The following is a 24094-nucleotide window of genomic DNA, read 5'->3' as shown; positions in this document are numbered from 1 at the left end:
ATGGGAAGCGTTATTTACAATGTCATATGAAATATCTGGTAGTGAGGGAGGCGCTAGTGCCATTGAGAGTGCAGGGGAAGTTCATTCAGCCTGGGAGGGAGAGGCCCCCCTTGGAGGAACAGTCCGCTACATTTAACGGACATCTAATAGTTCATCAAGCCATGGCCAGAATACCTGTGAAAGGGCATTTAGGAGAGAATAAATAAAGAGGCAGAGGTAGAATGTGCAGGACATGTTGAAGCAACACAGTCAGTAGAGCTGGGGTACAGGGAACTTGGGGTGGGCAAGACAGGGCTGGAAGTTTGTTGGGGGCCGTGTTAAGCAGTGTGGACTTTACACCTGGCAATGAGGAGCTACAAGCTCAGCTCACCTCGGTTCTCCTAAGCTAAAATAATGGAAACTGATATAATTACTTAGAGATCATCTAGTTCACCTCTCTTCCCACTATAGTTAAGAATCTGAGTCCTGACCTCTGGTCTCTGTTTTTCCTCTTCTTGTTTCATAACTCATAAGTGAGTTGAGCCCCTGGGGACAGGAAGGGTGAGGGAGACCAAGGTTCCTCCTGTCTCAGCACATAAGAGCACCACCACACTCTTGGGCTTGGGCAGGGGCCGCCCCAGACCTGGAAAACATGGGCATCCCAGTGCTGAACCAAAACCCCAAACCTGCCACCTCCCCAGGCCTGGTGATTGTTGGCTTGTAGTGGCCTCCTGGGTGAGGGCCAAGGACATCATGCAGAGTGCCAGGGAATTCCCGCTAGCGCACTTACCACCCACTCAGGCAGCGATGGCAGCCAACAGGCGCTGCTGTGCCATTAAGGTGTTTGTCAAGAAGCTATGCTGGGCGTTGTGGGCGATCCTGAAGGCCCTTTTTAGACTGGCTGGAAATGAAGAAGAAAGAAAAGAAAAGAAACAGTATTTGGAAGCAAACCAGAGCTAGTGGGAGGGGAAGCGTAGCCGGATAGAAAGAACCCTCCCTGGGAGACGGGGTGCTGGGCTCCATTTCTGGCTCCCCTACCAACTTGCTCTGTGATTTTGACTAAGTCATTTCTCCTCCCCGAGTTTTATTTGTCTCTTCTGTGAAACAAGCATGTTAAATTGCATGATCTCTAAGTGTTATTGACCAGAGCATTTCCTGATTATGCCTTTAGCATGAAATTTTTAAAAATAGTCATAACTCAGCTGTGCTCCCCGAAGCAAGACTAGGACTTCGGTGGTAGGAATAGAGGGGAAAGTAGGGTTTTAGTGGGACAAGAAATGGAGGAAACTGATCCAGTGACCAGCCACTCACTCTCTGGGGAATCAACAGAAAAACCCAGTGATTTGGTGTGGTAGCAATGACCACAGGGAGTGGTCAATCTATTGCAAGGAATATAGAAAAAGGAACATGGTGAGAATACTTTCTATGTGCCAAAACTAGCTAACTGCTTTATGTGTATGTATTAGTTTCTTATTGTTGCTGTAACAAATTATCACGAACAGTATTTTAAGACAACACAGCTCAGGGTATTACCTGCCTAGTGTGCACAAGGCCCTAGGTCCAATTTCTGACACTACAAACAACAAAACACAAATTTATCTTATCTTTTGGAAGGTCAGAAGTCCAAAATGGTACTTAAGGGAGCAGAATCAAGGTGTTCACAGGGATCCTTCTTTCTGGAGGATCTAGGTAAAAATCTTTGCCTTGGTTTTTTTTAGAGCCCATCCACGTTCCTTGGCTTGGAGCCCTCCCATCCATGGCATTATGCCAGTGTCTGCTTGTCATCACATTTCCTTCACTGACTGGGAACCTCCTGCCTCCTTCACAAGGACTCTGGACATCTCTAGGCCCACCTTTAACTTAGGATAATCTCCCCACCTGAAGACCCTTCATCCTTAATCAGATCTAATAAATTCCTTGCTGCCATGTAAAGTAACAGCCACAGGTCTGGGCACTGGACTTGAACATCTTTGAAGGGCCATTGACTTACCTGCCACAGTGCATCTCACTGAGTCCTCCTAACTGCCTTCCTGTTGTCATCCTATGTAACAGTTGGGCAAGGTGCTACAGTGAGAAGTCAGGTCATTTGCCCAAGGGCTCTCCGCTAGAAAGATAAGTTAGGCAGTATTTGCTATGTAGCAGGATCTTGGTCCCAAATGACCCATCTTTGCAGATAGGACCTCATCTGGCTCCCAGGTAGTGTATACAGGGAATTCAATTTAACCCTCAGGGGGAGTCTCTCTGAGAAGCAGGCAGGCAAACTAAGGCCCTGAAGAAGGGATTCAAATCATAGTGATCTCAGTGTAGAACTTGAAGCCAGAGAAAGAAACAAGCACATTGTAAGGACTAATCTATGTGGCAGTGGAAGGGGAACAGGGGTCTTGGTCATTCTTCACGCTTGTGCACAGCAACACAGTGACATCTCAGTGTTGAGCTTAAAGCTGCTGATGCATTGTTTGCCAACATTAGGGAATGGACAGCAAGGGATCAAGAGCTGACTGCAGACCTGAGTCACGAAGGGTAGGAGCTGGACATCGAACTCATGTTAGCAGAAAGTTTCTCTACATGATTAATACACTCATTAGTAACGTACAAGTGACACCAAGTAACATTTCCATTTCGCCATGACTCTGCCTGGTTCTGTGCTAGGGGTTGCAGTCAGGGAAAGGTCGACTATGATCCCTGCCCTGGCACTTTTATAGTCAAGAGGAGGAGGAAGTAGTTCCTACAGATAAGATGCAGTGTGGTGAGAGCTGTGGTAAGAAGGGCAGCACCCTACCTAGATGCAGGAGAAACTCCGGATGCAGATTTAAGGGGGTCTAGGGGTCTCCTCCAGAGACAGCGAGTGACCTCCCTGACTGTGATCTGTCCAGAGAGAACTAGAAGAGCCTGGCTTACAGAACACTAGGTAAGGAAAGGTAAAAGAGGCTGCGAGGCGGTTAGGGGCCGGATCACGAAGGCTCTGGGTTAAAGAAATGGAAAGCTCTGATACCCTGAATTCCCTGGGTGTGTCCGCATTGTTCCCTCTTCCTGGCTACCAGCCACACAGCCCGCTCTCTCACCTCCTTCAGGTCTCTTGCTCAGATGTCAAAGAGATTTTCCTTGACACCCTCCATAAATCAACTGTTGGTTCACTTTTTTTTGTTGTTGTTACCGGGAATTAAACCCAGAACCTTATCTCGCTGAGCAGGTACTGCACCACTGAGCTACCTTCCCAGCCTCACTCTATTCTTCCTCTGTAGCCTGTTTATTCATAGCACTAATTACCTCATGGTTCTTCTACCAGACTGCAACTAAAAAGATCAAGAGGCCAGGCATGATGGGACACACGTGTAGTCTCAGTACTTGGGAGGCTGAGGCTGGAGGGTCACCATGAGTTACATAGTTCAAGGTCAGCCTGACCTACACAGTGAGACACTGTCTCAGAGAGAGAGAGAGAGACAGACAGACAGACAGACAGACAGAGAGACAGAGACAGAGAGAGAGAAGAATGTTTTGTTCTTTGGTATAAACCTAACACAGTGCTTGGCATATAGTAGTTCCTCAATAAATACGGTATTTACTAAATGGATGAATTAACAGAAACAAGCAAATTTTTTGTTTATGGGGCTGGGGATTTAGCTCAGTGGCATAAGCGCCTGCCTTGCAAGCAGGCAGTCGTGAGTTTGATCCCCGGTACCAATAAAAAGGAAAAAGACAAAAAAAAATTTTTTTTTTTTGTTTAGGAGACAGAACCAAAACATTTTGGTGAAACCCTGGATATAGGCAGAGATGAGTCACAGGTCTTATGGAGGCTTCTCATTTGGAGGACAGGGTAGGCGATGCCATACCGTCATGTAAGAACCACAAGAGTATTAGCATCACTGTGATCTACAACATTGCATTTAGGAGTGTGCAAAACAGGAGCCTGAGGAAGGGAAAGGGCTGCCTATCCAGTAATCTCACAGTGTAGAATGCCTGAATCCCGCTACTGTATTTACTAGCTTTGTGGTCTGAGTAATCCCATACTTTTTTTTTTTGTCTTTTTCTTTTTATCGGTACTGGTACCGGGGATCGAACTCACGCTTGCAAGGCAGGCACTTATGTCGCTGAGCTAAATCCCCAACCCCTAGTAATCCCATACTTTGACCTCACCTCAGTTTCCTTATCTGAAAATTGGGGATTATCATTCCTACCTTGTAGAGTTGCTACATTCTCGAATCCCTTGTGCAATACCCGGTATACAGTAGGTGCACTAATATAGTAAATTTGTCATTGTTAATACACTGAAAACATCTGACTGCTAAAAAGTTTCTTACACTGAGTCAAGACCTGTCCTGCGATCTCTCATTCTGGTCTGAGTTTTGCCCTCAGTGCCAGTAGACCTCCTTCCCATTTGTGTTCTGCTTTGCACAGTCCTCTCTCTCCAGCCCGGTCTCCTGGATCCTGAGTTCTGCAGGCCACGCTTCCTCAGTCCCTCTCTTAGTCAAGCTTGAGGCAATCACCATCCTTTCTCAAATAAATATCTAGAAGGCTGGGATATAGTTCGGTGGTAGAGTGCTTGCCCCCCATGTATAAGACCCTGGGTACGATCACCAACAACAGGAAAAAAAACTCTAGAATAGAACTTGAAACTCCCATGCATATTGGAACTAATGCTTTGTCCGCTTGTGACCTTTGTTGCCTAAACTCTTAGATAAGAGTTGTTTTGATTATTTTATTTTATTTTTTTGTATCACGGATCAAACTCACAACTTGAGCTTGCCAAGCTGGCGCTTATGGCACTGAGCTAAATCCCCAGCTGTTTTTTTAATTTTTAAAAAAATGTTTCTTCCTCATTTCAGTCCATGCTTCAATCGGACAGCTTATTGGCTGCCCTTTGCGTATCAACTTCAGCGGGCCACTTCATTTCTGAACAAACCCCGGATCCCAGTCATTCTCCCACTCCTCTGGGCTACACATCCTTTTAAGATGTGACGCTGCCTTTTCCAAATGACCAAGCTTCGCTCCTCTCCCCCCATCTGTTTCCACGCACCGCCCGTGATTGGCTGCTCAAGGGCCCAAATCCCGCCTTCTGGCCAGCAGACCAATTACACCCTTTCTTCTATGATCTCTACCTCTTTGGTTCAACTCAGCTATTTTGGTCCCTGCTTGCACTCTGAGACTCTTCTCACTTTCCTGTGGATTCACACCTCTTTCCACACCTAGAGGGTGACAGACGTCTTAGAGTTGGTTAACTGAACTGTAAAAGTTGGACTTTTGACTGGGCTGGTGATTGATTAATGGATCCAGGTGTAAAAGATAAAAGGTAGGTCATTCTGCTTAAAACTGAATGAGACTTTCTTCCTTTAGTGGATTTTCATCCTTTTTTCAAATGAGACAAAGAAGCCTATCACCTCATCAAGTAGCGAAGTCAAACCACATTTGATTGAATTTCATCAAATACTTTGTTCAACCTCTGATAGATCCCAGGAATCATGCGTAGCGCTTTCATGTGTATTACTCATTAGCTTCCCAAGATGAAATCCCTTTCTTGGTACCCAGACAGTGCCTCCCAGACCAACTGTTCATTCATTCTTTATTCATTCATAAACTCGGTGATTATTTATTATGCCAGACACTCTGATAAGTGCTTTGTAGCAGATACAAAAAAAAAAAAAAAAAATTATGACAGCCTTTGTTCCCCAGGAACTCAATCTACTGGGGAGAAACAGACATAGCAATGAACAGGTACAATGTACTGTGGAAGCTGTGTTTGTGGTAGGGTGTACAAAGTACCTCAGGCATAGAGAGGGCTACCCAGGAAGTCTGCCAGGGAGAGTTAAGAAAGATTAAACAAAAGAGTCGACATTTGAGTCAGCCCTTGAAGGATGAATAGCAGTGTACAGCGGGAAGAGCAGAAGGTCAGGGGCAGGACCTGTTTGGAAACTGGTATCACGGGAGTGCAGAAGGCTTGCTCCAGCCTGAGGGCCTTCTGCCAGAGAAGTTAGAGGATTCCTGGGCCAAGAGCAAGGGAGTGACAGAGACAGGGGTTAGCAGAGGAAAGTGGCACTGTCTGGCCCCCAAACATCCCCTTCCTTCCTACCCTCTAGTTTGCATGCAAGCACAGGTGCACACATTTTCACACATACTCTGCCAGGCCCTGTCTCAATGTCCTGACCCCTCTGAGATGCTATCACTTGACCAGTCCCTTCCCCTGCCATGCTCCTCTTTGATGTCTTCCCTGCTCTGTGAGAACTGTCACAGTGACCCTGGCAGGGAAGCAAAGCCCAGAGAAGGCACTAGTACAGTCTGCCCCCTCAGTCACCGTGTGTCTCAGCCTGTGGAATATTTGGTCCTGACTCAGACATTTACCTATTCCCAGATCCTAGCAGCTGACTGCCCTTCATAGGGGTCTTGATTGCTTTGAGGTGCTCCTGGCTCAGGTCTCCCCACAGAAGAACTGGGTGAACCATGTTGCCATCCCTTTACTGAGGAGGGGCTAATTTTAATTTCCCCAAGCTGGGGGGCTGGGAGTTTAGCTCAGTGGCATAAGCACCTGCCTTGCAAGCAGGCGGTCAGGAGTTTGATCCCCGGTACCGATAAAAATGAAAAAAGACTATATATATAAATTTCCCCAAGCCGTAAAAGGCTGATGTGGGTTTATATCAAAGGTTCCCTATTCCGTATTTCCTATTATAGGCAGCAGTGAAGTCAGGAGGGGAGAGGATTCTTAAAATCTATGCTCGCTTAGAGCTGGGCATTAAAATATCCTGTCAGATGACCTGACCTGTGTGTCAGTGCTGCCTAGAGACCTGGAACCATTTCTCAAATGTTTTAATTTAATGTTTAGAAAACTAATAAGGTCCAGTAGCCGGGAGGAACTGGATATATTTTAGATTGGTACCATATCTCTTTTTGGAATTGTTTGGGGCAGCTTACAGATTAAATATATATTTTAAGTAAGAGTTTTAAAGTGGCCTGAAGGATGAGGAAAAGGAATCTCTACTCCTAGTCATTACCATGTTCAGCATCTAAGCTTCGACATAGTTGCCTGAAAGGTTCCTGGTAGAAAGACCAGGGAGCCCATTGGGTTACTCAGTTCTTTTCTTCTTCTACCTTAAAGCTTACATAATCTCCTTTCAGAAGACATTTTCCTCATGCTAAAGATTGGGCTTAGGAAAGTCCAGTGACAGAGTCAAGAGTATGTAATCCAATTTAGCTATTATTGTACCTACTGACAACTGGACTCCTGCAATGGTCCCACTCTCCTGTGAGAGATGACTGTGTTCACACGTCACTCAGCAGAAAATAGTGATAGATGTTTGACCCCCGTCAGATCCACAGTGCCTGGCTCTTGGTCCAGGTACAATATGGGAGAGCTGAGTAACTTGATTTCAAAAAGCAGTAAGACTCTAAACCATGTTTGCCACTTGATTTTACAAAAGGTGACAGAAACACCATCTGAACGATAACCAGGCCTGAGAAATGCAGCTCAGTGGAAGAGAGCTAGGCTAGCACATACAAGCCCCTGGGATTCAACCCCAGTACAAAAGGAAAATTTAAAAACCTGAAGGGGTTTTTCTCATCCTGGTTTACTTGTCAGTCTGAGTTCCTTATGCATCCATGTCCCCTAGGGACATGCACAGGGCCTTGGATGTAGTAGTGCTCAGTAACGTTTGTTGAATGGACGCAATAAACAGCTACTGTGTGTCCAGCACTGTCCTGGGCACTGGATATACAGATATGAGGGAGACACAGATCCTCCCCTTGAGAACCTGAGTTTGAAAATGGAGGTGACTGACACGTAATGATTGAAACCCAACTTTGTAAGATCCACAGTATCTTATTAAGATATTATAAAGGGCTTGGGGAGCACGGAGGAGTGAGAAAATAACTTAGCCTAGGAAGTCTTTCAGAGGTAGTAATTTATGGACTTGGGCTGAATATTAAAATATAAAAGAATTTTACCCAAACTAAGAATACTAGGCAGAGAGAAAAACATGTACAAAAGCATTAAAAAGAAGCAATGCTTGGGGAAATGGAAGAAGTATTAATATTCTGTCTCATCATTCAGAATGAAAACAGGTTTTATAAACCAAATGCGAGAGGTAAAATTGTCACTCTGTTGTGGATGTTTTAAGACTGTTATTCTGACAATTTTGTTTTTAATCAGTCAGATGGATTTTACTGCAAGGCAATACACATAATATAGTCACTTTCTTATTTATAGTTTTTGGTCTGCCTCCTTCCAAAAATGGTTTAACTTGACTTGTAATAAAAGACACATCCATAGGAATGCTGTTCATATAGAAACAAGAAACAAAACCTATAGATAGGAAAAGAAGAACGCCATTCCTCAGGTGCTTTGTCCTTCTTTTGCTCACTTGGTGTTCAGGTGTTCAGGATGAGGGTGAGCAGAGTTTCCAGCCTGGCATTAGGAGTGGCTTGAAAATGCTTGTAGCCAGGTGTGGTAGTGCACACCTATAATCCCAGCATTTGTGAGGCTGAGGCAGGAGGATCATCATGACTTCGAGACCAGCCTGGGCTACTTAGTGAGTTCAAGGCCAACCTGAACTGCATAGCAAGACCCTGTCTCAAAACAGAAAAGAAAATAAAATGCTTGCAGATTCAGTGACCACCCAGATACTTTCCCTATTTCCCAGTGGATGCCACAAATATTTCCTGGTACTTTCTTTTCTTTGGGTTTCCATCCTGGCATACTTTTGAGTGGGAATAACCATCTTTATTTCGTGATCCTCCAGACACATTACTTGTTGTAACTTCTTCATTCAAACTCCTTTTTAGATTCTCTTTTCCTCCTAAAGTTTTTCCTGTTTTAAAACATAGAAATCAGAATAGCACAAAACAAAGTCCCCTGTGATACTCCAGCCCACAGGCTAAAAAGAAAAGCAATCAAAGGATCTGGAGAGGTAGTTCAATGGCAGAACTATACAGATAACATGTGCGAGGCCCTGGGTTCCAGCCTCAGCTCATGCATACACACATATGTTCATACATACATACACGCTTATATAGGTGAGTGCTGAACTTTCAAACCTTCAAAAAAGTTTTTAAGACTAGGACAAAAAAAGGACTGAATATCTTTTACCTGGATTCCCTATTTCTTTTCTTTTTTTTTTTTTTTGGTCTTTTTCGTTTTTATCGGTACCAGGGATTGAACTCACGACTGCCTGCCCTGCAAGGCAGGCGCTTATGCCGCTGAGCTAAATCCCCAGCCCCCTTCCCTAACTATTTCTTCTTGTTGTTACTGTTTGTTTTTGACACAGGGTCTCACTATGCAGTTCAGGCTGTCCTTGAACTCATTATGTGACCTAGGCTGGCCTCAAACTCACAGCAATCCTCCTGCCTCAGTTTTCCAAGTACTGAGATTACAGGAGTGCACATTTACTACATTTGCTTTCTCTAGCTATGTTTTCTCTCCCTAAATGTATTTATGTGTTTATTTCTGAACTCATTTGAGAATAAGTTGCAAACATGATGCACCCTCATTTAAGACCACTGTGTATTTTCTAAAAACAGGGAATTTTCTTACATAACAGGTATTTTTTTCTACACATTTATTATTTATTTATATTTAAAATTAAGACCAAGGGGTGGGGTGGTTTAGCTCAGCGGTGTAAGTGCCTGCTTGGTAAACATTAAGGTTGTGAGTTAATCCCCAGCACCAAAAAAAAAAAAAAGAAAAAGAAAAATTAAGAATGAATTGCTGCCAAGGGATTTAACTCAGCAGCATAAGCACTTGCCTGGCAAGTACAACATCATGAGTTTGATTTCCTGTACCACCCCCCAAAAAAAGAAAAGAAAAGAAAGTATTGGTGGGTGGTGGTTCTTACCTGTAATCCCAGCACTAGGAAGGCTGAGGCAGGAGGATTGCCATAAGTTTGAGGCCAGCCCGGGCTACATAAGCAAGTTCAAAGTGCCATCCTGCACTACATAATGAGACCCTGTCTCAAAAAAATGCATTGTTTTGTTTATATTTATTATCATGACTTTCTTTTGAGGGGAAATGGTTTAGCAATAAAAATTGTATACAGTCTCCCACCAACAGATATTCTAAAATGTCATGCTTTGTCATACTCTGACTTTAGACACTCTGAATTTCTGGTGGACACGTTTCCAAAGACCACTCTCCTTCGGGCCTGTTGCTTTTATATCAGCAGGAAGTACTGAATCAATGAATAAAGAAGCAGGGGAAACCTTTGAATGAAAATGTATCTTTATTCTGTAGCCAGTAGGGATCCAGGGGAAGGTTGGCAGCAAGGGAGTGAGCCAATCAGCGGTGTTTTCTGGTGATTAGCTGGTGATTAGCTGGCAGTGTCTGCAGGATGGAGTGAAGGAGGAATAAAAAGCATGGGTCTGTAAACCATGTCAATGAAATGCTCCGTAGTTAGAAGGACAAGGCTACGCAGGTACACTGGAGCCTTCTCCAGCATAATGCACCCTATTCTTTCCCATGTCTTTCAGAACTGGTTAAAGTCATATGGCTATCTGCTTCCCTATGATTCCCGGGCATCTGCGCTGCACTCAGGGAAGGCCTTACAGTCAGCGGTCTCCACCATGCAGCAGTTTTACGGGATCCCAGTCACCGGTGTGTTGGATCAGACAACGATCGAGTAAGATTTGCATAGGACCCTGTGCTTTGGAACTTCGTGTTTATATCTGTCATAGCATCATGTGTGTGCTATGACAGTGTGTGTGCACCATGCCCATTCTACTTCCCCATGCTTTATTCCGACAATGCCACCCTGGAGGAAACAGCACAAAGCACACTTTGCTGTTTGAGCTGGGGGTGTGCTGGGATAGGAGTCCCACCTCTGCCATTAACTTGATATATGATCATGAAGCCAAGCCACTTAACACATGCCTGTAATCCCAGCACTCAGGAGGCTGAGGCAGGGGGATTGCTGTGAGTTTGAGGCCAGCCTGGGTTACAAAATGAGTTCAAGGCCAGCCTGAACTTCACAGCAAGACCTTGTCTCAAAAAGACCAATAAACAAAAGAGGGGCTGCGTTTTAAGAGGTATTTTTTTTTCCTTCATGAGTCCAGTTGAATTAAGAGGTATCTTAAATACCTTAAATCTTCTCTGGTTCTAGCTTTATGGTTCTGAGTCACCCTCTAAAGTTCCCTGAGATATACAAGTCTCACTTGATTCAGAGAACTCTTGAAAGATACTGGACTGGCAACTTTCTTTCCACTTTTCCCATGTACCAAATACCTGCGACAGGCTGGGGATGTGGTTCGGTGGTAGAACTCTTGCCTTGCAAAGCACAAAGCCCTAGATTCAATCCCTAGCACCACAAAAATAAAACAAAATACCTGCTGACTGCCTGCATGCTCCAGGAATGCTGCTTACCCTGGCATCTTGACCTCTGGAAGCTCACACTGTTTAATAAAAAACACAGTCATCTGGCCACACATCTGACCAGCCTAAAACATAGAAGCAAACGGAGCTTCAGGGAGCTACTTTGGAGGCAGAAGTGAGCACATCAATCCATGAGGTTGGCTGCAATCACACAGAGAAAGCATAAAGAGAAGGCAGAGAAGAGGTTTAGGGACAGAGCCGCACAAAGCTGGCCTAGGAGTGACAGGAGAGGTGGAGGGAGCCCTGACTGCTACAGAGTGGTCTAATAGGACAGTGACGGGAAGCCATCTTGTGGGTTCAGTAACACAGAGGTTGTCAACAGTCCCAGTAGAGCTGGGCATGGTGGTCCGCATCTGTAAACCCAGCTGCCCCAAGCCTGAGGCAGGAGGATCACTGCCAGTTCAAGGCCAGCCTGAGATACATAGTGAGTACAAGGCCAGACTAAACAACATAACACAGTGATACCCTGTCTCAAAAAACCAAACAACCCCTCCTAAAAATAACACCTCAGAATGGTGTTCAAAATGAAGTTGTTGGGTTTTTTTTAGCACCATGGATCAAACTCGGGGTGACCCTGTGCTCACCAGGCAGGTGCTTATGCCACTGAGCTACATCCCCGGCCCAGAGATAAAGCTTTGATTGTTGGTTGTTTGTTTAAGATGGGAGACAGCTGAGCATGCTTCAATCGACTTAAGGAATACCAAGGAGGGCTTCCGCCTACTTAGCATGCACAAAGCCCTAGGTTCAATCCCCAGCACCACACACTTTCAAAAAGAAAGGAAAGAAATAGCTATGAGGGCATGGAAACGATCTGAAGTGGGTTCCGAAGGCTGTGCAAAGGGGTGGCAGCCTGAGCTCAGCAGAGAGCAGGTGGCAGGGCTGGGTACACATGCAGGGGGTTGGCAGAGACAGAAGAGGAGATGCACCCAACTGTGGCTTAAGCTCCAGTTCAGCCCGTGGGTAAATCGCTCCATGACAGAATCATCTCTGGGTCTCAGCACATCCATTGCACATTGGAATTTGGCTTTCAAATTTGGTTGCTGTTATTCTAAGTTTCTAAGCTTTTAAAACTTGGGGTTTTACGATTGTAAAAATCTGCCCAAACCTCTCGCATCCTAGGATTTCTGGACTGTGAAATCCTGAGATAGTGCATTCAGTGTCATGAGTGGACTGGCCGCGCTGTGGCCGCCCTCCTGAGCTGAGTAGCTGGCCGTTAAGGGCGTGACCACGGCGCAGCCCTCTTGGCAGCATACGCTGGGCCAGGAGCCCTGATGTGAGGCACCACCTGGCCCTGGCTTTTACTTCATTCCCGACACCCCAGGACTGCTGGACAAAGTTCAGAGCATGGCAGGTGGAGGAGAAAGGGAGGCAGGGGGAAGAATCTGAGGGCACAGGCTGGCATTTCCCGCTTGCAGGTCTGCCTGTAACGACATGTAGGAAGGTGGGGGAGCAGGGTTTTGGAAATACAGGAAGGAGGGAGCTGCTCACGCTTAGTCCAAGACCTGAGTGGGGAATTCAGAGACCTGAGTTCCTGTTCTAACTCTGACCGAGGGCCATTGTTGCCCTTCTCTGGGCCTGTCTCTTCCCTGGTGGTCCTCCCAAATTAAACTTTTTTTCCCTTTTTTGTGTTTTTGGGACAGAGTCTCGCTATGCAGTTCAGGCTGGCCTTGAGCTTACTTTGTAGCCCAGGCTGGTCTTGAACTTGCAATGATCCTCCTGCCTCAGCCTCCCGAGTGCTGGTCCAGGTCAAACTTAGCAATAGCAGAGACAGCTCTTGGTTGTCTTCCCAGGAATTTTTAGTGAAGGAAAGCTGGAGTTACAATTTCAAGTACTATTTTTTTAATGTCTGCCTTGGGAAATGTGACACATCCATTTGTCCACTAATTCAGCCTTGTGATAAGCACTGTGAGAAAAATAGAAGCTCCAGCCTTCACTGGTTACATTGCATTGTTCCGTAGTTTACTTATTAACTCAGCTCAGTTCCACTCCCCTCACTGTCTTTTCCACTTTGTAAATGACTGGATTTATATATCTTTTCCTTCGTCAAGAAAATGGGAATAATAATTTCCGATTTCCTCACAGGGCTGTTTTAAGAATCAAATATTCTAAAAGATTATACACACTGGGGCTGGGGATTTAGCTCAGCGGCATAAGCGCCTTTCTTGCAAGCAGGCAGTCGTGAGTTTGATCCCCAGTACCGATAAAAAGGAAAAAAGACAAAAAAAAAAAAAAAAAAAAAGATTATGCTCACTGTGAAAATGATAAATGACTCAATTGAGGCATTGCTATTGTGTCATTTATTATTGGTTTGTAGTTAGGGGTCATTCTCAAGGCAACATGGAGCACACAAAGATGAATAAGACTCAGCTAATTCCCTCAAGAGACTTAATATTTGGTTAAAATAACTTCCTTCTTTTCTCCACACTGCTTTTAACAGCTGCAAATGAGGTCAGACTGTTTTCCGTCCTAGCCACACTGAGCTATGGTTTCATGGGCTGGTCATCAGACCTGCACGGAAACAGAAAATGCAGAACGGCCTAGGCCCCAGTCAGGCATGACCTTGTAATTCTCCTACACTAGCACCTTTTTCTTAAAACCCAATGATGGTACCTGAGGAGGCTGAGGCAGGAGGATCATTGCAAGTTCAAGACCAGCCTGTGCTACAAAGTAAGCCCAAGGCCAGCCTGAACTGCATAGCAAGACCCTGTCTCAAAAAGACAAAACAAAAACAAACAAACAAAAAAAATCTCAGTGATGTTACAGGCTTACTGCCGCCTCATATAACCCCACCTGGTCACCGTTACCAGGATTCACTTGCATGCACTGGGGAAGCTTCCAGAGATAAAACAATGAGTATGAGCATGGTTCCTGTCCTCAAAGAAGTCACCTTTTATTTTGTTTACCTATTTTGGTACTGGAGATCAAACTCATGACCTTGCACTTGCCAGGCAGGCACTTTTGCCACTGAGCTAAATCTCCGCCCTTAAAGTCACCATTTATTAGAAGCAACAGATTAAAATCAAAGTACAACATACTTTGCTGCAAATAATTATGTTGCAGGTCCTATTGTTTAGCCATTTCTTGAACACACAGTGAAAGGGAATCTTCTATCTTCCATTCTACCATCGGAGAATCTGAGTCATTCATTAATCAGTCAACAAATCATTATTGAACCCATTTTGTGATAGACACTGAGCCAGTCCTTGGGATACAGGCTATGCTCCTATCTTAATGGAGCTCAGATTTGGTGAGAGAGACAAATAATCAACAGACCTATAGTGACAGAGAATGAGGAATGCTATGCACATAAATTAACTAAAACAAGCAGACAACAGTGGGACAGGGGGCTCAGAACATTAAAGGAACAGGATAGACGGGCAAGTCCTCTCAGGGCAGACACCTTAATGATATAAAGGAGAAAAATCACAGAGCGGGGAAGTAAATAAGAGGGGCAGAAAACACAAAAACCTTTGAGTGAAGCTGGGTGTGCAGGAGCACAACTGTAATTCCAGCACTCAGGAGGCTGAGGCAGGAGGATCACCTCAAGCTCAAAGCCAGCCTAGACTGCACAGTGAGCTCAAGGCCACCATGTACCACCTAGAGAGACCCTGTCTCAAAAATAAGCCTAAAAAAAAGAATGAGAAGGGGCTCAGAACATTAAAGGAACAGTAGGAAGCATAGTATTTAGAAGGGTGATAAGCTTTGGACAGGTAGCCAGGGGCTAGGTCAGGCAGGGTCTTGAAGGCCCAGTGAGGAGTTGGGATTTTACTCTAGGTGTTTGAGAACTCACCACGAAGTGCTGCAGGCTCTTAGCAGTTACAGAGCACGCTCACATATACTCCTCCCTGAGAGTCTCTGCAGTCCAAGAGCAGCAGGAACTCTAATTCTCATGCTGCAGATGAGGGACCCGAGGTCCATGTTCATTCTGTCACTTACACGGGGTCCTAGATTGGTGTAAAGCTGGAACTTAACAAGCCAGGTCTCCTGATTCCTCTGTCCTCTGTCTCCTCTCTGTCTCTGTCTCTGTCTCCTCTCTGTCTCTCTCTCTGTCTCTGTCTCTCTGTCTCTCTCTGTCTGTCTGTCTCTCTCTCTGTCTGTCTCTCTGTCTGTCTCTCTCTGTGTCTCTGTCTCTGTCTCTCTCTGTCTCTGTCTCTCTGTCTGTCTGTCTGTGTCTCTCTTTGTCTCTCTCTCTCTCTTTCTCCATCTGTCTCTCTCTCTCTGCAGGGTCTCTCAGGGTATACAGTTCAGAAAAGCCTTGAACTCACTATGTAGCCTAAGCTGCCCTCGAACTCCTGGTGATCCTCTTGCCTCAGCCTTCCCAGAGCTGGGATCACAGACATACATCACCACGCCCAGCTGATTCCCCTACCTGATTCAACAATGTTTCTTCATATTTGATTGCAAATGAATGAATGAATGAGCCAGTCGTTCAAGTTCCTGTTAGGAGCCATCAAAGCCAGGAGGCCCCAGTGTCTATGCTGAAAATGCACGCTGCCATTCGGACGTGGACTGGGCACTATGTGATGCCTTCCTCGTGTGTTCAGGGACCACAATACATATCCGTGTGTGTTTGTGTGCATCCTCTCTCTGCCCAGGTGGATGAAGAAACCCCGATGTGGTGTCCCTGATCACCCCCACTTGAGCCGAAGGCGGAGGAACAAGCGCTATGCCCTGACTGGACAGAAGTGGAGGCAAAAACACATCACCTACAGGTGCTCTGACTCCTTTCTCCCCACCTGGCTTTGCCCCACACTCACTCTGTTTTCCTGTCCGACCTCAGAGGCTCCACAGCAGGTGGGTTTGGAGGTCAGGATGAGGGCCAGCACCGGGAGTCTGTGCCTGGGTCTTCCTCGTGGCTCCCATAAAGGATGGCTCCCGCATCAGGTTGATCAGGACCTTTTAGTTGTGTTCCGCCCAGATGGATGCTTATGGTTTTGTTAAGCAAATGGAGTTTGAGACAGTTGAGTAACTTCCAGCTGTGGTAAAGGCCCAGGACAGGACTCATTCTCCCAATCAGTGCTGGCTGAACCCCACTGCCCCTGATCTGGGGCCCCTCCTCACCAAAATCACCCTGATAGATCTCACCCAAGATTTTTAACAGAATTCTAGCTTATTTGGCCTTGCTCTCTTTTTTCTTTTCTTTCTTTCTTTCTTTCTTTTTTTTTATTCTCTTTTAGGACTAGGGAACCTAGGGTTACTCTACCGTTAACCTACATTCCAAGTGCTTTGTATTTTTCATTTTCTCCCTAAGTTTCCCAGGCTAAACTTGAACATGTGATTCTCCTGCCTCAGCCTCCCTCAGTACTGGAATTATAAGTATGCACCACCACACCAGTCAAGTTGTTTCTTAAGAAGTGTAAAGAACAGGGAGCTGAATTATAACACTGTTATTCCTTGACTATCTGGGGGACTCAAGGTAGAGTCTCTAAGTCTGACTAACAGACTGAGAGCATGGGTGATGGAATTTATCAAAGCAGACTCAGACACAAGAACTCAAATGGGGCAAGGCCCTAGCATAGGGCAGGTTTAGGTGGGCCCTGGCTGGCACCTCTCAAAGCCCTAATTTCATCTCAGGTAGAGTTGCTAGGTGCAGGGGTAAGACCTAAGCCAGGAGTTATTGGAGTTAAACAAAGGACTGTCTACTGACAAGCTATAGAGATCAGAACAAGATTTTTTTCCAGCAGTCCAAACTTAAAAGGAAGCTGACTTAGAAACTGCCCAGACCTGGGTCTCCTGAAACAACAGAGTAAATCAAGAAAAATAACTGCTTTCTAGGCCAACTCTGACCTTAATATCTATTGCTCAACTTCTCTGGGGCTCCCCCTCCTTGCTTGTGGAATGGGTGGAAAAATTCATGCCCCAGACATTCATAGGGCAGAGCAGCCACAGGTACTGATGTGCTTTTGGGGAGAACAATGTGGTGTGGATATGATAACCTTAAAGAGCTAAACTCATGATGGATTAAATCAGATACTGCCCTATATCAGCTTCTAGGTAGACAAACAATAGTTTGTACCCCCCAAAAAATTTAAGGACTTTTCACTTAAACTCACCTCTGCTGTTTGAATAGTTTTTTGAGGTATGAGGGATTGAATCCAGTACTTTTTCACTAAGTTATATTCCCAGCACTCTTTTTCATTTTGAGACAGGGTCTCACTAAGTTGTCCAAGCAGGACTCAAACTTGCAATCTTCATGCCTTAGCCGTAGGCCTTGGTGCCCTGCACCATCAGTAACCTGTGATAGCCTCTGACCTCCAAACCCCTCCCTCACTCCAGTGAGTCAGGGACGCTTGATGGGGAGGAATGGACATTCCAAGGCCTAAGCCAAGTGCTGGGATTATAGGTGTGTGCCAACACTCCCCAATTCTTTTTTCAGTGCTGGGAATCAAACATTCTAGGTAAGCACTCTACCAAATTTATTTTTATAACTTTTATAGTTTTTTTTTTTTTTTTTTTTTTTTTTTTTGTCTTTTTCCGGTACCAGGGATTGAACTCACGGCTGCCTGCTTGCAAGGCAGGTGCTTATGCCGCTGAGCTAAATCCCCAGCGCCTAACTTTTATAAATGTATATATTCTATGTATTGGGAGAAAAACTTTAAATGCAGAAGATGCTGTCTACCAATACATTTTTAATATACATTGGGGTAGAATCCTTTATTCAACACAAACTTTGTGAGAGATAAAAACACTGATTAAAACAAAGCCATTTTGATGAGGCAAGGATGGAATCCAAAGGGCTGCCTGCCTACTCAGCCCCTTCTGTCACTGCTGGGGCAACTTGGCAGAATCCTAGACCTCAAAATGGGGGGTCCACTGGGCCATATCATCTCTGATGTCCCTCTTAGCTTTGCTAGTCTCTGGCTTTCTGTTCCTCCCTAATTATCCTCCCCTCTCTCGCCAGCATTCACAACTACACCCCAAAGGTGGGTGAGCTCGACACACGGAAAGCTATTCGCCAGGCTTTTGATGTATGGCAGAAGGTGACCCCCCTGACCTTTGAAGACGTCCCATACCATGAAATCAAAAGTGACCGGAAGGAGGCAGACATCATGATCTTCTTTGCTTCTGGTTTTCATGGTGACAGCTCCCCATTTGATGGGGAAGGGGGATTCCTGGCCCATGCCTACTTCCCTGGCCCAGGAATTGGAGGAGATACTCACTTTGACTCAGATGAGCCATGGACACTAGGAAACGCCAACCATGATGGTAAGGCCATGAGGGGATGGAGGGGGTCAGTCCTGGGTTGCTCAGTTATCAGGGAAAGAACCTTGAGGAAGAGCTTGGAGAACACCACGATGAGTTCCCTGCCTTGTGAAGCTTCTGGTCCAAGAACTAAGGAACCTAAGAGGATGGGAACTGTGGTCTCTGACAGCAGTCAACACTTGACATGCCAAGGCCAGGACCATACCAGCCGGATCCCTTAGGAGAGGATCTAACTGTGCTGAGGTAGGGTTAGGCTGTGAACAAGAAGGTAAATGATGTGTCAGAACTGAGAAAAGGTAAAAAGGCATCGAAGCTGAATCAGTCATGGGCTCTGAAAGTGATAGGCTCTGGCTACACGGTCAATCTTAACAGAAGCCATAAGTACTTTAGTATCCTTGCATAACTTGTCCTGTATCACTAAGATTCACTGAATATACATGGAGCCGGAGTCAATATCGTACAGTCATAGTAACAATACCCTTCAGGTTCCACAGGGCTCCTCACACATGTTTTACTCACGATGTACTTGCTTAGTAAGTATGCAAGGATACAGTCATTACGTCCACTTATAAGACAGATGTCAGCACCCAAAAGGCATAGCTCGTAGGTGGCATCACCAAGGTCCAAACTCTAGTTCAGCTGTTTAACTATGTGACTAGGTACAACTCCCCTTCAACCTCTTAGTGTGTAACACAGGAGCTGTTTTAGGTGACCTCCAAAGTCCTCTCCAACTCTAAGGTGGCATCATACAAAGTCCTACAAAGATAGAGGGGCAGGTGGGCCAGGAATTTAGCTCAGCGGCATAAGCACCTGCCTTGTAAGCATGAGGTCGAGAGTTGGATCCCTGATACCAAAAAAAAAAAAAAAAACAAACAAACAAAAAAAAAAAACCCTATTAAAACATAGAGGGTCAGGGATGGAAATGTTAAAAGGGAAAAGAGAGAGAAAAAAAAAGACATGGTCTCTGCCCTCCAGAGGTCCAGAGACAGATGTGGACAAGAGTGGGCCTGCCATATGGTAGACTCTACTGAAGGCTGCAGCAGAGATCCCAAGACAAGGCAGTGGTGGTCTGGAGGAAAGAGGGACAGAGAGTTTGACTTTTTAGCTTATAACAGATAACAGTTAATGGGTATGTTAATGTTCTAAGGCTATACCAAGTGGTTTCTACACATTATGTCAGAGATAAATATTATTTCCCCACTTCACAGATAGGTATACTGAGGCATCAAGCACCATTAACCTATCTAAGGTTCCATAATTAGTGAATGGTAAAATAATTTGAATCTGAGTATTATGAGCCTAGAGCCCACACTCTTCGCCATCATGTTAAGCTTTTAGGGATTGCAAACTGTAGAATTGCCTAGAAACTGTTTTCAAGAACACAGATTCCAGGATCCAGGCTCCTACCCTCTTGCTATTGTGATTCTCTGGGTCTGGAGGCCGCATGTGGCATTCCCGTGGTGCATATGATGCAGGTGTTCTGTCACCTTGTACCCACTGTCTTCATTCCTGGGGTCACCCTAATATGCCTGAGCATAAGAACCAACTGAGGGTTTTGTTAGAAACATGGGGTCCAGGCCCTGGCCCTGGGGAGCCTGATTCTTAAGCTTAAGCAAGTTTGGGAAACAGTAGGCATCTTTTTCTGCTGCTTTAGGATGTTAGCAAACTCTTCCAGGCTCGTTTCCTTAGAGGCCACGTCTGCTGCCTGCAGGTGAGGGATCAGTCCTTGAGAACACTCCAAATCACAGTGCTGGCCAAGGGCTGGTACGCCTCGGCTTTTCTGTGAAAGGTTGGTTCAGGGGATAGTTCGGCCATACCTCAGCCTAGCAGACCTACAAAACTGTGAAACGTACTTGCCCACTTCCCTAGGCAGCTCCATTTCCTCTGCCCTGATATATGTCCCCTAGGTCCTGGACATGTTTCCTGCCTTTGTGTTTACCGATTCTTTATCTCATATTTATGTTTTGATTGGTGTCAACAAATGGTTGTCTGTGCGAACTGATAAGACGTGATGAGGAGAGAACCAACATTTTGTGCCAGGAACTTTTAGCCGATAAGGATTCAGTTGTAGCCCTGACAGAGACAAGTAGGTTTTCAAAAGCTTCTTTCCAAAGAAGGTGCTGGAGAGACATTCCTGTCTTCTGCACCCCTTCTGCCCAGCACTGGGGGTTGCGCTCCCACACTAACTTCTGCTTGAACTTGTTGGGTTCAGCCCCCAAATCCTAAGAACTGGTGGTGTGCATGAGCAGAACCCAGGCCTGTGATGGGCATCATCCCAGCACACCTCCCACCCGCGCCATCCCATCTGAGATGAAAAACTCCCCATTCTGACAGAAATCCCACGATAGCTAATGTCTTCTTTGGACAGGAGTTAGGCGTTTGCTTTGGAAAACCAGGCACAACAAACCAGCTACACCTCATGACAACTGCAACAGACGCCTGGCTAGTGAGCTGGTAAACACGCCCAGGATGAGTTTTGGAGAGAGGAAAGGAACCAAGGTTTACTGAGCATCGATATATTATCTAGTTTAATTTCCACACCAACTCAGCAAGAGAGGAAGTAGGTTCTCCTGGGAACCTTTTGGTTGCTGGCTTCCTTCTTTTTTCTAAGCTTTCATTATGGGAAATTTCAAACTCACAAAGGAGGGAGAATGATTATGATCCCCAGGTACTGATTACCTGCTTCAGTGATTAACACTGTGTCACTCCTATTTCATTTATCCCCTTCCACTTTTATTTTTTTACTGATGTGTTTGTTTTTTTCTTTTTTATCGGTACCAGGGATGGAACTCACAACTGCATGCTTGCAAGGCAGGTGCTTATGCTGCTCAGCTAAATCCCCAGCCCCTACTGATGTGTTTGGTTGGTTGGTTTTGGTTTTTTGGATTTTCTTTTTTCTTTTTTTTTTTTGTGCTGGGAACTCACAACCTAGTGCTTGCCAGGTAGGTGCTTACACCACTACGCTAAATCCCCAGCCCCCGCTGATGTATTTTAAAGGAAATCTCATATGTGATATCACTACACCTGTAAATACCTTGGTATATACTTCTCAGATAAAGACCTGTTTTTAACATAACCACAAAACCATTTTCAAACCAACAAAACTAACAGCTCTTAAAATTGAATCCACTTTGTGTTCCCTTTCCCAAATTACTTCAACATGTATTTTACAGTTGTTTGATTTAATCAGGATCTAAACAAGATACACATATCACATAGGACTAACTTAAAGCTTTTGCAACTTAACAGTCACAGGCATCTATATGCATTTCCTCTTGTATTGGAGAAACTGGGCCATGTGTCCTGAGTGTAATCATTTGGCTTGACTGGGTGTAGGTTTGCTTTGGGGAGGGGAATGGATGGAGCTGAGGGCCTTGAATGGCCCCAGGCTTTTTAAATCTGTGCCTGATCCCCACAATGCTTAAATACTAGTAATCAGATCCACAGCATGACTAGATCAGGTTCATCTTTTCAGGAGGACTCTTTCCTCAGTGGTTCTGGTACTTCCACTTACCGTATGTACATAGAATGTACACACTGTCCTACTTTTAGCGATGTTAAGGTCCAATACTTGTGTACTTGTGTCAGGCTGACCCTGCTATTATATAACCTGTGGAACAAGGAGAAGGAAGAGGAGGAGGAAGTGGGGAGAAAGAGTTGTTGACATCCCAACCCAAACCTCCTAAATCAGAATCCTCCCCTGGAAGAGCACTGGGTGGCAAGGTGGTTCTCATGGTGGGGTCTGTGGAGGAGCTGGCCGGCTCGCTACACCTTTTGAGTCTCTTTCTGGGGCTGCCTCCAGAAACTTCTGCTCTCATTTCTTTCAAATGAGTCAACTGGTGAAGTTAGCACTGTGCTGGTGAGGGAGCCCAGCCCGCCGCTGCTCCTGCATAGGGAAAGGCGACAGGTCCGGAACTGTCCTGCCCATCCTCTGCTTCACAGGACAGAGCCCTTCCCCACTTATGTCACCAACTCTGCCTGCACCTGGGAGGCAGGGATTGTAAGCTCCATTTTACAGATAAGGAAAGTGAAGTTCTGCCAAGGGTTAAGAAATTCATGTAGCTGGTAAACATGGGAGGTCTCTAAAACTATCTTTAATAGTGCCCTGCCCTGAGGAGGGGATTTTGTTGCGGTGGCCCAAGAACCACATTTAGAAAAACACTGAGTTGTTCCATCCTGGGTGCATCAAACTCAGAGTTTGCCCCCAGGATGCTCACAATCCTGAGTGTGCTCTAGCAATGCAGGCTGGAAAATGGCCAACGCCTAAAGACGCTCTGGAGGAAATGCCGGCAGTGTGCAAGAAGCAGCCCTTGGGCCAGCTAGGGACTCCAGGCAGGCTTCCCGGGAGAGAGGCATGGGATTCGACTTCGAAGGAAGCAAGGGTGTCCGTGTGACGGGCAGCACTGGCAAGAGAAGAGAGGTGAAGGGAAATGCCTTTTGGGGGTTAGGGGAATGAAGGAGACAGCACTTACCAAATAAAGAGGTCCTAAGAAAAAATGAAGCAGAGACAAGGGGCTCTCTGGTAGCTAAGCAGACCGCACTAAGATGGCCCGGGACTCCCAGAGCACCCCTCCTGGGAACGCGGGTCCTGACACAGCTCACCATGACCCTGCTAATTAATAGTGCTGCTTTTATACCAGGAGCGTTCCGTAGCTTGTGCTGTTAACCTTCACCCCAATTCTTATAAAGAAGGCACTATCATCCCCTTCATTCTCCAGAGGAAGAGACTTAAAATGTCAGACTGCCAGGACACGACAGAGCTGGGATTTAAAGCCAAGCTGTCTGGCTGCCAGAGAACACAGGCCTGACCACTCTGGATCCTGCCTCTGCTTCCTGCCTCTTGCCTTCTTAGGGAATGAGACCCTAAGAATCTCCTACACATGAGGCACTGGGGTCTTTATAACTGGATTCTTCTTTGTACCTCTGCTTTCTCCTCGCAAGCTCAAAGATTTCTCCTGCCTCTCACTTTCCCTTTCCTTCCCAAAGCTTTCTTGGGTTTCTGTGCAGTAGGGTGCCAGCTCCCCAGCTCTTCTCTCCCTTTTATCCCTTGTCCAAACTTGTAGCCGCTTCTTTCAGAGGCTACCGCTGTTCTCTGCAGACTCAGGCCCAGGCTGCGTAACGGTCGAAGGTCTACCTAGCTCTCAAGAGACCTGCTCCCTGTGTCCCTAAGATCCCTGTGGATGGCCTTCAGGGAGGAGGCTGGCCAGGAGACAGAAGCCCTGAATAGCTTGTCCCTGGTCGAGGAACAGGCCAGAAACAGAGCCAGGAAGACCCCAGGAAACAGAACTGCCTTCCGCTGCCTCTAGCAGCCACCTTTGTTTGGGATGGAGCTCAGAGATGAGCTCACGCTTCCCCACTGCCACACGGACCAGGAGCTGAGGAAGAAGCTGGAGGCGGCCAGGCCTTCTCCTGCCAGCCTGCCCTTCCTAGCAGAAGGCCAGCCCCAGGCTTTTGGCCAACCTCATGCTTATTTTGCCCATCCTCCCTCCTTTCTGATGCTCACAGGCAGCTTTGCTGAAGATACTGGTGATGTCATTGGAGTGGCAGGCTCAAACTTCCCGAGGGGCT

General features: G+C 45.9%; 1 protein-coding gene across 1 annotated transcript in view; it reads left to right on the top strand.

Moving 5' to 3' along the window:
* The window catches only part of Mmp24 (matrix metallopeptidase 24), a 45426-nt gene that overhangs the window by 9170 nt on the left and 12162 nt on the right, over positions 1–24094 (top strand). The window contains exons 2-4 of the mRNA XM_063248462.1: positions 10426–10574; positions 15919–16035; positions 18225–18529. Coding sequence (XP_063104532.1) covers positions 10426–10574; positions 15919–16035; positions 18225–18529 — 571 coding nt within the window. The remainder of the gene's footprint in view (positions 1–10425; positions 10575–15918; positions 16036–18224; positions 18530–24094) is intronic.

Source organism: Cavia porcellus, unplaced genomic scaffold, assembly GCF_034190915.1.
Source record: "Cavia porcellus strain 051 isolate PalLab524CR breed Dunkin Hartley unplaced genomic scaffold, mCavPor4.1 scaffold_5, whole genome shotgun sequence".
Taxonomy (NCBI): domain Eukaryota; kingdom Metazoa; phylum Chordata; class Mammalia; order Rodentia; family Caviidae; genus Cavia; species Cavia porcellus.
This window is presented reverse-complemented; position numbering and strand designations above follow the sequence as displayed.